Source organism: Syngnathus scovelli, chromosome 12, assembly GCF_024217435.2.
Source record: "Syngnathus scovelli strain Florida chromosome 12, RoL_Ssco_1.2, whole genome shotgun sequence".
NCBI lineage: Eukaryota > Metazoa > Chordata > Actinopteri > Syngnathiformes > Syngnathidae > Syngnathus > Syngnathus scovelli.
In genome coordinates, this window is record NC_090858.1 from 12,291,987 (window position 1) to 12,307,382 (window position 15,396).

The 15,396-nt window shown below is 43.5% G+C and overlaps 1 protein-coding gene across 3 annotated transcripts; it reads left to right on the plus strand.

The window, feature by feature from the left end:
* Positions 1-150: 150 nt before the first annotated feature.
* On the plus strand, positions 151-14,669 carry LOC125978140 (synuclein). Of its 3 annotated transcripts, XM_049735226.2 has the most exons (7): positions 151-166; positions 6,736-6,939; positions 8,557-8,598; positions 8,707-8,834; positions 8,972-8,998; positions 14,135-14,188; positions 14,300-14,669. In XM_049735226.2, the coding sequence occupies exons 2-6, from the start codon at positions 6,819-6,821 to the stop codon at positions 14,183-14,185; spliced, it is 369 nt and encodes a 122-aa protein (XP_049591183.1). In that variant the 5' UTR covers positions 151-166; positions 6,736-6,818; the 3' UTR covers positions 14,186-14,188; positions 14,300-14,669. The 3 variants fall into 3 exon arrangements, with proteins under 3 accessions (XP_049591183.1, XP_049591182.1, XP_049591184.1); XM_049735225.2 differs by lacking the exon at positions 151-166 and having other exon boundaries at positions 6,679-6,939; XM_049735227.2 differs by lacking the exons at positions 151-166; positions 8,972-8,998 and having other exon boundaries at positions 6,693-6,939.
* The last annotated feature ends 727 nt before the right edge of the window (positions 14,670-15,396 follow it).

A 15,396-nucleotide genomic window follows, 5' to 3' on the forward strand; every position in this document is an offset into this window, starting at 1 on the left:
CATTAGAAAATGTTGATTTCAATCAGTGCTTCTCAATTCTTTTCTGTAGTACACGGATGGAGGAAGATGTTGCCATTTTGTATGCTGCTCGTCCTACTGCCCCTGACTGATATTTAATGCAAATATTTAAGTGTGGCTTAGCATTAAATTTTCACGGACATTTAAGGTAAGTTCATAGACATTTATGCCTGAGGATCCATTCCAGAATAAATGTAATTTTCACATTTTAATTTGTTTCCATTTCTCTCATATCAGAAACAAAGCCTGGCATTTGAACAGACTTTTTACAGGCACCGTTGACATGGGCTTTTTGTTCTTTTTCACGCTCTTGGTCTTAATCTGCCCTTTGTGTGCCCTGCTTGATGGTAAGCAAAGACCAAACAAGCTATGTAATTTCCTTTCACCACTTTTGTGGCCCAAGTGAGTCTGTCGCCACAGTGACCAGTTTGCGCATGCAAACGTTCCAATGGTCAGACAAGTCCTTTTCTTTTGACTTGTGAGGGCCAAGTTCAATTTCTGCTTCTTTTAGTTTGAATTATTGTGTTGTTTATCAACTTTGACCAGATCTGTTTTGTAATTTTTCAATTTATATGTATTTTAGAATTCAAATAATATATTCCGGCGTTTTGAGGGGATTCTTTTTTTTTCTTGAAATTAATTTACATCAAGGCAATTTGACCAAATTTCTTTTTAAAATGAATTTTTGTTTGTATAAAAAACAATACGTCACTATTCGATGTCATGTTTTTCTTTCTTTCAAAAACATTTTTGAATTTCATTGGAAAGTGTAATTAAAACATTTTTTTGACAGAATTTTTTTTTTTTTTTTTTTTGCAGAAAACAGTTACATCATACATTGTTTTTGACTGGACTGTATTTGACATTTTTCTCAATTTTAATTTCCCTTTATATGATTATTCCCTTAAAATTCCCTATGGTTTCCCTCAACATTCCTTGTAAGAACATTTACTTTTATTTAAATTAAGAAGAAATCAAAAGTATTTTTATCTACTCACCATGTGAATATGAAGCCCTCATGTTTGCAGGGTTTGATGTTGAGTGAACTCTAAACAATTGTTAGCGTAAGCAGAGTCAAAAAGAGTTCAGGGGCGTTCTGATGCTGCTTAAAACAAAAATGTTCCAAAGATGTGTGACGCCAATTAGCAGGCAGGAGTTGCATTCCTCGTAAAGATGACTGAGAGCAACACGCGATCGAGTACTTCTTGTCCCAGTGGATGAAAACGTGTCAAATTTGTCAGTGGGTTGATGTTGGAAGGGCCACTGAACATTGATACCATTGTGACACCTTTCATAAAATGCTAATTGTGGCGGCAAGTCAGGAGACAATTCATTGGGTACATCTACCATCTATGTCAAAGTTTGACATTACAAATGTAATTTTTGATTGACACTGTTAGAGATTCGCTCACTCCAACTTATTTTGCAAGAACCACACGGGAGACAAGTAAGTCCTTTTAGACACCTGCAGGTGGAGAGTCCATTCGTCGCTGTGCGTACAGCGATGTTCGAATGGAGGTCTGACTCTCGGCTCCTGCAAGAGCATTTTTATTAAGAGAAACAGGGTGGGGGTAAGAGTGGACTGAATAGAGAAAGCCCTTGACCTCTAGTCAAAACATAGCAAGGGGTGTTTTACGACTTTGTGTAGGATGGGACTAGCTAGGTTATTTATTACAGGTTGCATTCCAACATAATCATACGATAAAGATAACCTGGAAAACCCTGACAGACACTTTCTTTGAACAACAATGTTAGTCTATGACTGTTACTTTCATAAGGCCTTGTATCCATCCTGCTTTTCGTGATCCATAACCCCACCACTGAGAGGTTGCTCATTAGTGCCCTCTGAAAATCCAGCAAAATGGTAAAAGTTAGCTTGATGGAGCTAGCGACATACTCTCCTTAACCTCGTAAACTAAATTTTTCTTTCATAGACTTTTTTCTCATAGAAGCCTTTACGTTCCATTTCAACCACCACACTACCTTCTTCAGAACTCTTTTTACTGATTTTGAGAAGCATAAAATGTGTTGACATGTTACCGGCAGTGCCTGGACAGAGACGTGACCTGGTTATGTGTAGTTATTTCACGCTAGCCATCTCCAAATGTATTCCATTTGCAAAATGTGTGACCCCGAGACACTATTTGAGGCCTTTGAAAAGCTACATCATCACAAACTTGCACTATGCTAACATCTTCAGTGCTTTGTAAACGTGCTGCCTATTGACTGATCCCCAGACCCCCCACCCTCCCTGGCCCATATTGATCAGTGCAGCACTCATCGTCATGGTAACCTCAGGCATAATGATGATGATGCAGGGGAAAGAGGGGAAGGCAGAAGCCAAAAAAGAGCAGCCAATCAGACGATAGCAAACTTTGCTGAGTCACACCAGAGACTTCCCTCTCCTCCATCGTCAGATGGACAGAACACAAGCTTGCCGGCCATCTTTGTAGTTCTCCTCAGGACAGGCTGCTTTTGTTTATCAGTGTGTTTCTCTTGGACGTTGTTTCCTGTACTCATGCTGAAACTACTTTCACTCTCAATCTTCTCTTAACTCTACCATGATTATTATGGAATCAATACTCACCTGGCAGCCATTTTAATGGTTCTTCACACAAACATCGCCTGGATGATTTGAACTGTTAAATAACGTCTGAGTTTTAGTTTTAGCAATTTGCCTGAGTAGCTTTAACTGTCAATTTGTTTTTCCATCATCTACGCACAATTTTGATTCTGAAGATACACGTATGTTTCTGACTACTGATGTAAGAATCTCTTGGTAGCCATTTTTGTAGTTTTCTCTACTCTGAACCACAAATGAGCTCGCTTAAGTACAGGGTTCACTGGTTGCCTCTGCTTCAGCTGAAAACACACTTACAAGCATTTCTACTGAGGCAAGAATTAGCTGGTGGCCATTTCTGTAGTTTTCTTCAATCCTAATGCTCTCCTTTCAAAAGCACATTAAGAACATAACTAGAATTGTGTTTTTTCACCTTTGTAATATTGCTAAGATTCATCCGGTCCTCTCGACCGGTGATGCGGAAACTATTATACATGAGTTTATTACGTCGCCCCTGGACTACTGTAACGCATTATTCTCTGGTCTTCCTAAGTCCAGTATCAAAAGTCTACAGTTAGTACAAAATGCTGCTGCAAGGCTGCTCTCACGGACAAGAGAATTTGATCACATTACCCCAATACAGTAATCCCTCGTTTATCGCGGATAATTGGTTCCAAAAACCACCTGCGATAAGTGAAATCCGCGAAGTACGGTCATCAACAAGAAGTACTGGGCAGGCTAACGAGTTAGCGGAACGATGCTAATTCGCGATCGTGCTAACACGTGAAAACGGACTTCTAAAGGAATGTAAACGAACATTTGGAGCAATGCTACATTGTCCTAAAGGTTAGACACGTTTCCTCAACTTAGAAGTTTTATTTTGACTTTTGAATTGTTTTTTAATTTGGAAAAAAAATCTGCGATGTAGTGAAGCCATGATAAACGAAACGTGAAGTAGCGAGGGATCACTGTATTAGCCAATTTACATTGGCTCCCGGTCCATTTAAGATGTGACTTCAAGGTTCTTCTATAAATCATTGCATGGCTTAGCGCCCTCATATCTCGTCGACCTAGTCGTTCCTTACGTTCTGTCTCGTAACCTCTGCTCGCAAAACTCTAGTCTTTTACTGACCCCAAGGGTCAAAAAAATGTCTGCAGGGTATAGAGTAGGGGTGCCCAATACTCGATCGCGATCGACCGGTCGATCGCCTGGCCACTACTGGTCGATTGCGTGACATTAAAATATTTTTGGGGGGTTTTAGCACTTGACGTGTGCGCAAACAACGGGGCTAATATATATATATATATATATATATATATATATATATATATATACACACACACTACCGTTCAAAAGTTTGGGGTCACCCAAACAATTTTGTGTTTTCCATGAAAAGTCACACTTATTCACCACCAAACATTGTGAAATGAATATAGAATAGAGTCAAGACATTGACAAGGTTAGAAATAATGATTTGTATTTGAAATAAGATTTTTTTTACATCAAACTTTGCTTTCGTCAAAGAATCCTCCATTAGCAGCAATTACGGCATTGCAGACCTTTGGCATTCTAGCTGTTAATTTGTTGAGGTAATCTGGAGAAATTGCACCCCACGCTTCCAGAAGCAGCTCCCACAAGTTGGATTGGTTGGATGGGCACTTCTTGCATACCATACGGTCAAGCTACTCCCACAACAGCTCAATGGGGTTCAGATCTGGTGACTGCGCTGGCCACTCCATTACCGATAGAATACCAGCTGCCTGCTTCTGCTTGGCACTCAGCATTAAGGGTTGGAATTGGGGGGTTAGATCACCAAATGATTCCCGAGCGCGGCACCGCTGCTGCTCACTGCTCCCCTCTCCCCCAGGGGATGGATCAAAATCACATGGGGATGGGTTAAATGCAGAGGACAAATTTCACCACACCCAGATGTGTTTGTGACGATGATCATTGGGAAAAAAAAAAAAAAAAAAAAAAAATAGTTCTCGCACAATTTGGAGGTGTGTTTGAGGTCATTGTCCTATTGTAGGATGGAATTGGCTCCAATCAAGCGCTGTCCACTGGGTATGGCATGGCGTTGCAAAATGGAGTGATAGCCTTCCTTATTCAGAATCCCTTTTACCCTGTACAAATCTCCCACCTTACCAGCACCAAAGCAATCCCAGACCATCACATTACCTCCTCCATGCTTAACAGATGGCGTCAGGCATTCTTCTCACAAACGTTCTTCTTTGTGATCCAAACACCTCGAACTTGGATTCATCCGTCCACAACACTTTTTTCCAGTCTTCCTCTGTCCAATGTCTGTGTTCTTTTGCCCATCTTAATCTTTTTCTTTTGTTGGCCAGTCTCAGATATGGCTTTTTCTTTGCCACTCTGCCCTGAAGCCCAGAATCCCGCAGCCGCCTCTTCACTGTAGATGTTGACACTGGTGTTTTGCGGGTACTATTTAATGAAGATGCCAGTTGGGGACCTGTGAGGCGTCTGTTTCTCAAACTAGAGACTCTAATGTACTTATCTTCTTGCTCAGTTGTGCAACGCGGCCTCCCACTTCTTTTTTGACTCTGGTTAGAGCCTGTTTGTGCTGTCCTCTGAAGGGAGTAGTACACACCGTTGTAGGAAATCTTAAATTTCTTAGCAATTTTTCGCATGGAATAGCCTTAATTTCTAAGAACAAGAATAGACTGTCGAGTTTCAGATGAGAGTTCTCTTTTTCTGGCCATTTTGAGCGTTTAATTGACCCCACAAATGTGATGCTCCAGAAACTCAATCTGCTCACAGGAAGGTCAGTTTTGTAGCTTTTGTAACAAGCTGAACTGTTTTCAGATGTGTGAGCATAATTGCACAAGGGTTTTCTAATCATCAATTAGCCTTCTGAGCCAATGAGCAAACACATTGTACCATTAGAACACTGGAGTGATAGTTGCTGGAAATGGGCCTCTTTACACCTATGTAGATATTGCACCAAAAACCAGACATTTGCAGCTAGAATAGTCATTTACCACATTAGCAATGTATAGAGTGTATTTCTTTAAAGTTAAGATTAGTTTAAAATTATCTTCATTGAAAAGTACAGTGCTTTTCCTTTAAAAATAAGGACATTTCAATGTGACCCCAAACTTTTGAACGGTCATGTATATATTTAATTTTTTATTTTTTTTAGTGGATAGATCTTTGTGACTTGGTCATTTCAAAAGCAGCTCGCGAGCTGAAAATGTTTGGGCACCCCTGGTTTAGAGCATTTTCTATTCGGGCTCCAGAGCTTTGGAATGCCCTACCAATGGATATTAGAACTGCTACCTCAGTAGAAACATTTAAGACACGTTTAAAGACGCATTTCTATAATATGGCCTTTGATTAACCTATAGTGGCCGATTCGGCTGAAGTTTGTGTTTTTCCTTGCCCTCTTGGGAGCTTAAGATCAGGGCACGCTTTGAGAATAATTGTCAATTTGTTTTGAATATGTGAAGCCCTTTGAGACTGCTTGTGTTTTAGGGCTATATAAATAAACTTAACTTAAACCTGACTCCTATCAACCACATACACCCAAAAGATTGCTTTGAATTGACTAATTTGTAAGTTGTCTCTGTACATTGTCTAGTTTTTACTTAACTAGCTGCACCATATCATGTGATCGATTACAAGATATAATTCTTCACTTTTGATTGACATCATGATTTATTACGATTAAACTCCTGATAATGTTAAAAATTGTGAACTTCACTTATTGGAAAGCCCTCTCAGTATGATGCAGTGCAGTTCGGTGTGCTGCCACCTCAAGATTTGTGACCAGCTTATGATTTTTTTTTTTCTTAAGAAAAAAAAAGGCAAGCGAGGACCCTGCAGTTAAATCTCAGCCAATAGAAAGCCTCCTTTGCCCTGGAGGGCGTGGTCGCATACTCTACCAGTGGCAACACTTTCAATGCTTTGTGAACAGAGTTCTTGTTGGAAATGAACGTTGATAATAATTGCTGGTGAAAGAAAAGCAGAAATTGCAGCCATGAATAAAAAGCTTCCTTTCTCTTTCCACACGTTTTCCTTTTGGTCTTCCTCCCTCCTCTGCGCCACTCACTCTCTGTCCTCTCCCTCCCATGTTGGCATCGCCCCGGTCCCCCTCCCTTCCCCTGCTCCCCTCTCCCTCCCTCTCCACCATTAGCAAGAAGAGCAGACCAGACAAGGACGGGACAGTTGAGGCGGCAAGAGGAGGAGAAGCAGCAGCAGTAGCAGCAGCGAAGCATCATGGACGTTCTGAAGAAGGGGTTCTCCATCGCCAAGGATGGCGTGGTGGCCGCCGCAGAGAAGACCAAAGCCGGCGTGGAGGAGGCCGCCGCCAAGACCAAGGAGGGGGTCATGTATGTCGGTGAGTTGCCAATAGCCAAATGTCGCTTCATGATGACAACAGCAAGTGAGCGCAAGGAAAAAAAAAAAAGAAAATATTTCACTTGATGTGATTGGAGAAGATGATGCTTCCCCAAGTAGAGTAAATTATTAGGAAGTCAGGGCGGCGGTCTGGGTGTGGCCGGGCTAGACTGAGCCTTCTGGTTCTTGCAATGTACAAATAAATATTCAACAGAAGACCAAATTGGGATGCCACTCCAAGCTAGAGGAAAACCACAGGACATCGCTCCCCACTGTAATGATTTGTGCTGCCGCAATAATGTGGATTTTGAACTTGGCTTAAAAAAAAAAAAAAAATCATCTGTTTATTGCCCAAAATTTCAAGTTGAAATTAATTATAATTAAAATTCATTAGAATTCGGTTTCTGCTTTTTATTGGATTATCTAATTATTCATTTCTTAATGGACTAGATCTCGAGGATGCAATTAATTGTTGCATATATTTCAAATCACCAGATAAATTTGGCTTAATGTCCATTAGCTTAATGCTAACACATAATGGTGAACGCAATATGGGATAATGTATGGCATTCATGCGGCGGTGACGCAACGCATCAAGCAACGTGAATTAGAACACAAGCAGTGGAGGTAATGAGGCATATATTCTTTATCCTCTCACTGATAGCCAAGCATGACTTGGACACCAGGAGCCACACAATCGCTATTTGATTCATAATCATGACGCACAAGGTCTTTAAGGCTATCTATACTTTTCTTCTACACAATTATGTTATCACCATACATTATTTTATAAAGTCCAATATTACAATGAACTCCATATAATTATTAAATAAAATGTGGCAGCTGGAACGGATTACCAGGAACGTAAAACACAAAACTGACAATAATACAAGATTCGACAACTGAAGCAGAAATTGACATTTATAAGCAACCGTAATGTCAAAGACTCACCTGCAGTCTTTCCTCTTTCTCGCAAAGTCTTGCTCTTCTCTTCATCTGAAAAGAACAGAAAGAGCCTATAAAAGGATCACTTAAATACTATAGCGCCATCGAAGGACATCAGGGGGAGCACAATGTACCATGTGACGAGTTGGAATGAGAGAACAATGATTCTGTGGTGACAAACATCAGAGAGCAGACATACACGCACTTGCACACGCAACACACACAGAGCAGCTGTTTGTTCCTTCATCCTGGTTTAAAAGCTTGTGGTGTCACGCAAGAATGACATTGTCAGGAATAAAACTCATTACCTACAGCAAGGGTGGGCCAGTGGTGGCCCAAGGGCTGCCCACGTCCACTCGCAGTGGCATTTGATTAATTTGGCAAAAGTTGGACTGATAGTGCTCAAGAAGGCCCCCCAACCCCAAGAATGTCAAAATGCGTCAGGAGGAGAGAGAGCATATTGGCTTCTCGCCAGGCCCTGCATTAGCTCTACTAAACACTGTAGTTGAGGTCAAAACAAAAAATGAAACGTAGACCAAACTGCCTACTGGTTTTAGACTCGAGATGCTATTGGCCATGAAAATGGCTACCGGAAGCCAAGACTCTTGGTTCATAAAATCAGCGGAAATTTTACACATGCACGCTCATTGTGCCCTCAATGTGGTATTTCCAGGAAACAAGACAATGGAGGGGGTGGTGACCAGCGTCAATACAGGTACGACTCACTTGTTCAATCCCTCCTCTGATCAGTAGTCGTCGGCAGCAGAACATGGATTGTTTTTTTGCCCTGAAACTGGTTGCTGACCAAAAATTGGCCTCCCAGTGTCTCAGAAGACAACCGAGCAGGCCAACATTGTGGCTGACGCCGCTGTTGCCGGGGCCAACGACGTCGCCCAGGCCACTGTAGACAGTGTGGAAAATGCTGCCTTATCCACTGGATTCGTCACTGTGGTGAGCGCTGACGTCTTCTGACAGTGCTTGCACTATTTTTCAGACGCCAGGAAGAGTTGTCACTAAACTTTGTATTTTTGTCGCAATAATAACGAGCTGTCTTTGTCTCTATTTGTGTCCGGACTGGACGGAAACAGGAGGAGGCGGTACCGGTGACCGACGAGGTGCCTGATTGATGAATGACTGACAAATTGCATGGCATGACTCTCATTCACCTCGCAAATTCTTACACTGCAGGCTTTTATTGGCATTGATCGTCATCGTTGCAATTAATGATTTGATATGAAGGAAAAAAAAAACACACTACTTTAGGCACGGAATTTCAAGTATTCTCTCATTTAGTAATAAGCTGCCAAGTCTTTCATTTATACGAGTACATCGGAACATGGCTGCTAATATCAGCGTACGGTGAAGTTTATTACAGTAAATATATTTAATCTATATTTAATCTATATTTAAAAAAAACAAACTAAAAATCAGTATGACTCAGCGTAATGCTTAAACCTCATCAAATGTGCTAAACTCCATCTGAAGTTTGACATGCCAATGATACTCTTTTATTTTAACCTTTGCCTTTTGGCATGAATATGTATGAACTTTAACTTTTAACCATTTTTGCAGCTTGTGACGATGTAAATCTGCTTCTAACCATAACTCATCTACTTTCTCCTCCAATTAACTCTAATTCTCCCCCTGTGTCATGTTCACTTTCACAAAAGCTTGAATATTATTTCAAATATGGTTCTGCTGCAGCAACATTATTCCAACTTGGTATCAAAACCACCTCACTCACCAGGCCAGGCCTGCCACACAAAACAAAACACATTCATACTGCGTTGTAGAATGTGAGGCTGATGACCGCAAGTGGATAAAAGTAATACCTGTACCTCACATGCATATACCGTATTACCCAATTAATTGATGAGATGAGTGGTGGAATATTCTATCCATCCACCCGTCCGTCCATCCATCCAGCCAGCCACAAAACCGATTATCCGGGGTTGGGTTGCGGGGACAGCGGCTTTAGGAGGGACGCCCAGACTTCCTTCTCCCCAGCCACTTCGTCCAGCTCATCCCGGGTGATCCCAAGGCGTTCCCAGGTCAGCCGAGAAACATAGTCTCTCCAGCGCATACTGGGTTGTCCCTGAGGTCTCTTGCCAGTGGGACATACCCAGAACACCTCCCGGGGAAGGACTCCAGGAGGCAGGAGATGTCCGAGCCACCTCATCTGGCTCCTTTCATGGATAACGAGCAGCAGCAGTTTGACTCAGAGTCCTTCGCGGATGACTGATCATCACATCGGTGATATAGGGCCCAAACTGCCCTTATCAGTTGGTTCGGCACCCCGTACTCCTGAAGCACCCTACGCAGAACTTCCCGAGGGACACGGCCGAACGCCTTCTCCAAGTCCATAAAACACATGTGGACTGGTTGAGTGTACTTCCATGCACCCTCGAGGATCCTGCCGAGGGTATAGAGCTGGTCCACTGTTCCACGGCCAGGACAATCAACCACACTGCGTCTCCTGAATCCGAGGTTCGACCTTCCGACGGACCCTCCTCTCCAACACCCTGAGTAGACTTTACCAGGAAGGCTAAGGAGTGTGATTCTTCTGTAGTTGGAACACATCCTCCGGCCCCCCTTCTTAAAAAGGCGGACCACCACCCCAGTCTGCCAATCCAGAGACAGACCAGATGTCCACGCAATGTTGTAGAGGCGTGTCAGCCAGGACAGCCCCACAACATCCAGAACCTTTAAGAACTTCGGGCAGATCTCATCTGACTGCAGGGCCTTGCCCCCAAGGAGTTTATTAACTATCTCGGTGACTTCGACCACAGAGATTGGAGAGTCCACCTCAGAGCCTCCAGGACCTGCTTACACAATGGAAGGCATGTCGTGGAATTGAGGAGGTCATTGAAGTATGCTCCTCACCGACTCACGATGTCCAGAGTCGAGGTCAGCTGCACAACATCGCCACTGTAAACAGTGTTGACGGTGCACTGCTTCCCCCTCCTGAGACGCCGGATAGTGGACCAGAATTTCTTCCAAGCCATCCAGAAGTCATTCTCCATGGTTTCACCAAACTCCTCCCATGCCCAGGTTTTTGCCTCACCAACCGCAGATGCTACATTCCGCTTGGCCATCTGGTACCCGTCCGCTGCATCCAGAGTCCTAAAGGCAAAAACGGTCCGAAAGGGCTCCTTCTTCAGCTTGACGGCAACCCTTACTCCCAGTGTCCACCAGCGCGTTCGGGGGTTGCCGTCCCGATAGGCACAGCTGCAGTTGGCCAATGGAGGCACGAAACATGGTCCACTCAGACTCAATGTCCTCCCCCTACACGAGATGTGGGAAAAGCTCTGCCGGAGGTGGGAGTTGAAGCTCTTTCTGACAGGGGTTTCTGACAGACGTTCCCAGCAGACCCTCACAGTATGTTTGGGTCTGCCAGGTCAGACTGGCATCTTCACCCATCATCAGAGCCAACCCATTACCAGTGATCAGTTGATAGCTCCGCCCCTCTCTCTCGACTGTCCAAAAGGTGCGGCCCCAAATCCGATGACACGACTACAAAGTCGATCATCGAACTGCGGCCTATGGTGTCCTGGTGCCAGGTGCACACATGGACACCCTTAAGTTTGAACATGGTGTTCATTATGGACAATTCATGTCGAGCACAGAAGTCCAGTAATAGAACTGCTCGGGTTCTGACGATCCTCCCAGTCATGCTCTTGCAGGTCTCACTGTCATTGCCCACGTGAGCATTGAATTCATCCAGCAGAACGATTGAGCCCCTAGAAGGACCACTCTCCAGCACTTCTTCCAAGGACTCCAAAAAGCGTGGGTACTCTGAGCTGCCGTTTGGTGCATATCACAAACAACAGTCAGGACCCGTCCCCCCCACCTGAAGGAGGAGGGAGGCTACTCTCTTGTTCACTGGGGTGAACCCCAATGTGTAGGAGCCTAGCTATGGGGCAATAAGTATGGCCACACCTGCTCGGCGCCCCTCACCGTGGGCAACTCCAGGTGGATGAGAGTCCAGCCCAGGGTTGGGCAAGCTTTTTGACTTGCGGGCCGAATTGGGTTCTAAATTTTGACCGGGGGGCCGAACCAGGAGCAGATGGATGTAGTGTTTGTGTGAAGTAATATGAACGACATGTAAAGGTCATTGCATAAAAGGTTTTGGGTTTTAGTAGGTATTAACAACATTAAAAAAACATTTCACCAAAAAACAGCTATCAGTGATTCTCATTAAATACGACAGTTATTATGAATAACAGTTTTCATCACTTCAGCGCCTGCAGGTCAGATTTATGAAAATGTTTATCTTATGAGGCGAAATCACATCAAACGGCAAACATTCTGACCAAATACATCATCTTGAAAAATCAGTGAAAGAATACAACTAAATAAAGTACTTTATTTACTTAATTACTTACTACGTAGCAAGAAATCAAAACGGCAACACGGTGACGAATATCTGAAAATCAGAGCAGAGCTTTAACTCACAAACACCTAGGTGACAGAGGTGAGGAAACGGGAAACACTTCCTTAAAGTCAGCCTTAAGAACTTTAAAAGTTAAGATTAGTCGCAAACAGGAGGTGCATCAATGTCCTTGAGCATCCTGCATTGTTTGAAAATGAGAATGGTCGCTCGTTTCAATCCCTGCTATTTGTACAAACTATATTCAAAATGCTTTTTTTTTTTTTATAACAAACTTGAGAAACTCCCCTTCATTTTCAGTGGGAACAGTGTTATTGGTCTCCCTTTTTTTGCTAGTGCATCATAGTCTGGAGTAAAATATGTTGCGGCAATTCTTACGATAGAGCGGAGGTGTTGGTCCGTTAACCTAGATCTGTGACGGGTCGATGTTGATGTTCATGTGGCTGAACGTCACGTCGCGTCGGTCGAGTTAAATTGTCCACTCTTTTTTAAACACTCGGCACTCAGTGTCACCTTTCTTTTCCTTGGACCACTCATTTTAATGGAAAGATTCCAGGGAAAGGTTTGTGGGTGGCTTTAGCGTAAAACTGTATCTGAAAGCTCAGCGCGCAAATTACGAGAACGCTGACGTCACAGCCCACATTCTAAATTCAGCACTGATAGAAATGGAGTGCGGAGTGCGGCGTGTCCGTACTACTGAGTACGTACGCCCACTTGTGAGTGTACACCGAGCTTTCTGACACGGCTTCCCGTAGTAAATGCGTGGGCGGGCGGTTCCCCATCTACTGAGGAAACGCAGTCATTGCAGAAAAAATGACCACAAAAGAAAAAAGTTTAATAATACAATTTATTAAGGGTTGGTGGGCCGGATTAAACGGCCCCGTGGGCCGGAAGTGGCCCGCGGGCTGTAGTTTGCCCATGTCTGGTCCAGCCCCTCTCGAGAGGACTTGTACCAGAACCCAAGCTATGCGTGGAGGCAAGTCCAACTATGTCTAGTCGAAACCTTTCTGCCTCACACACCAGCTCCATGTCCCTAGAGCCAACCTCTGTAGCCGAGGATCAGACCGACAAGGTCCCCTTTGCCCGCCGCCCAGCTCAGTCTGCATCCGACCCCTTTGGCCTCTCCCACAGGTTGTGAGCCGGTGGGAAGGGGGACCCACTTTGGCTATTTGGGCTTTGCCCGCCCAGGACGCATAGGTGAAGGCCCAGCCACCAGACGTTCACCTTCGAGCCCCACCTCCAGGCCTGGCTCCAGAGGGGAGCCCTGGTGACCTGCATCCGGGCAAGGGAGAACTGAGTCAATTTCTGTCAATCATCATAAGGGATCCATGAGGAGAATACTTGATTCTGGAAATATTTACTAGTTGTAGCCACATTTGTTATTATTCAGTTCTTTTGTTTTGTTGGAATTTGGGGTGTGACATTTGAAAATTTGTTCAGCAACACCCTCCAATTTTTTTTGTGCAAAATTCTGCCCCAAGTACCAGTTTGATCTGCCACAAGAAATTTGGTGGGTCCACCCATGTATCATACACCAACAAAAAAAACAATAAACCAATTCTTTACAGTCTCACTTCATTTGAGACAAACCTGTGCTGGGAATTTTGTCCCATTGCAACCAGATTTCAACCAGGTACAGTATGTATTACACAGATGTTAAATGTTTTGTTTTCAACATGAATGACTTGAGGTAAAACAAACAGCTCTTAATAATGCCAAAACTAGCAACTTAATAGTTATGTCACCACCACAGTGCTGAAACAAAGAGTGCTTTGTTTTGGGAAGAAAGGTTATAGATTACAGTGCAGAACAAGATGGCAGCAATCATGTGATCTGTGTGATGTTTTTTTTTCTCGTGCAGACTGAGAATCCAAAAACAGAAGATGGAGAACAGACCCAACAAGGAGATTAGTAGGTGAGTAAACAATTGTTGTATTTCCTATTTCATTAGCGTCAGAGCCAATGTCATTCTTACCTGTCACAATTGCAATTTTACAAAAGGCAACGTGTCTGTGAACTCTTCTAGTGTCAGCGGTCACTTCCTTGTTCCGGTCCAATAAGGAGAAACAAGACCAATTCCCGCCATTCCCCTCCTGTTGTCTTGGCTCCACTTCTGCGTTACGCCCTCTCTCCACACAGCATTCGGTGTGTAGAATGACGTTAGTCGGGCTCAACTGCGCTGCCTCAAGCGTCCAATCACAGGGCTGGAAGTCAGAAACATATCCGAACGCCTTTTGCCATGCATGTCGCTTTGCCAAGAAAGAACACGTACGCATGCGCGCGCGCGCGTGCACACACACACACACACACACACTTAACTGCAGTCGGTGTCCCTGAGCTTCAGTGCTACTTTCTTTTATAAAATATTACAAATGAAATAAAGAACCTTTAACGTCTGTCCGAATATGTCAATTGTTTGTCTGGTGGTGTTTCAAATCTATCAAATGACAGTACTCAAAAATGTTTGATGTTCGGGTGACATTTTAGGATGAAGCTAAACTGCACTATAACCTTGACAAGTGAACTTATTTTGGCACACTGGATGTTAGGGTTTTTCAGATTATCCTTATCGTATGATTATGTTGGAATGCAACCGGTAATAAATAAGATAGCTGTCCCATCCTATACAAAGTCGTAAAACACCCCCTGATATGTTTTGACTAGAGCACAAGGGCTTCCTATTCAGCCTACTCTTCCCCCCAACTCTGTTTCTCTTAATAAATATGTCCTTGCAGTTGGGAGAGTTTAGACCTCCATTCGAACATCGCTGCACGCACAGCGACGAATGGACTCTCCACCTGCAGGTGTCTAAAAGGACTTACTTCTCTCCCGTGTGGTTCTTGCAAAATAAGTTGGAGTGAGCGAATCTCTAACACTGGACACTGGTATGGTACAGAAAAAAAAAAGAGGCTGCGCAGCAGAGTATCGCGTGCTTTTTAATTACCGACATGCATTCTTTATCATCCACAAAAAACAACGTAGTGTTCAGAAGTTGCGACCTCTGTCACCATGTACTGTATTATATTGCCACCAAGTGGCGACGGCACATCCACCAGTCGGAGCCACACTATCAACTGAAGTTAAAAATTGTTTAATTCTACATTCTGTTATGCAGTATGATGT

Bases quoted from the DNA above. Each gene is read 5' to 3' on its own strand.
- LOC125978140 (XM_049735226.2), top strand. From the start codon at position 6,819: ATGGACGTTCTGAAGAAGGGGTTCTCCATCGCCAAGGATGGCGTGGTG. The intron at 8,835-8,971 runs GTGAGCGCTGAC...GGACGGAAACAG, and splicing joins CCACTGGATTCGTCACTGTG to GAGGAGGCGGTACCGGTGAC. The intron at 8,999-14,134 runs GTGCCTGATTGA...TTTCTCGTGCAG, and splicing joins CGGTACCGGTGACCGACGAG to ACTGAGAATCCAAAAACAGA.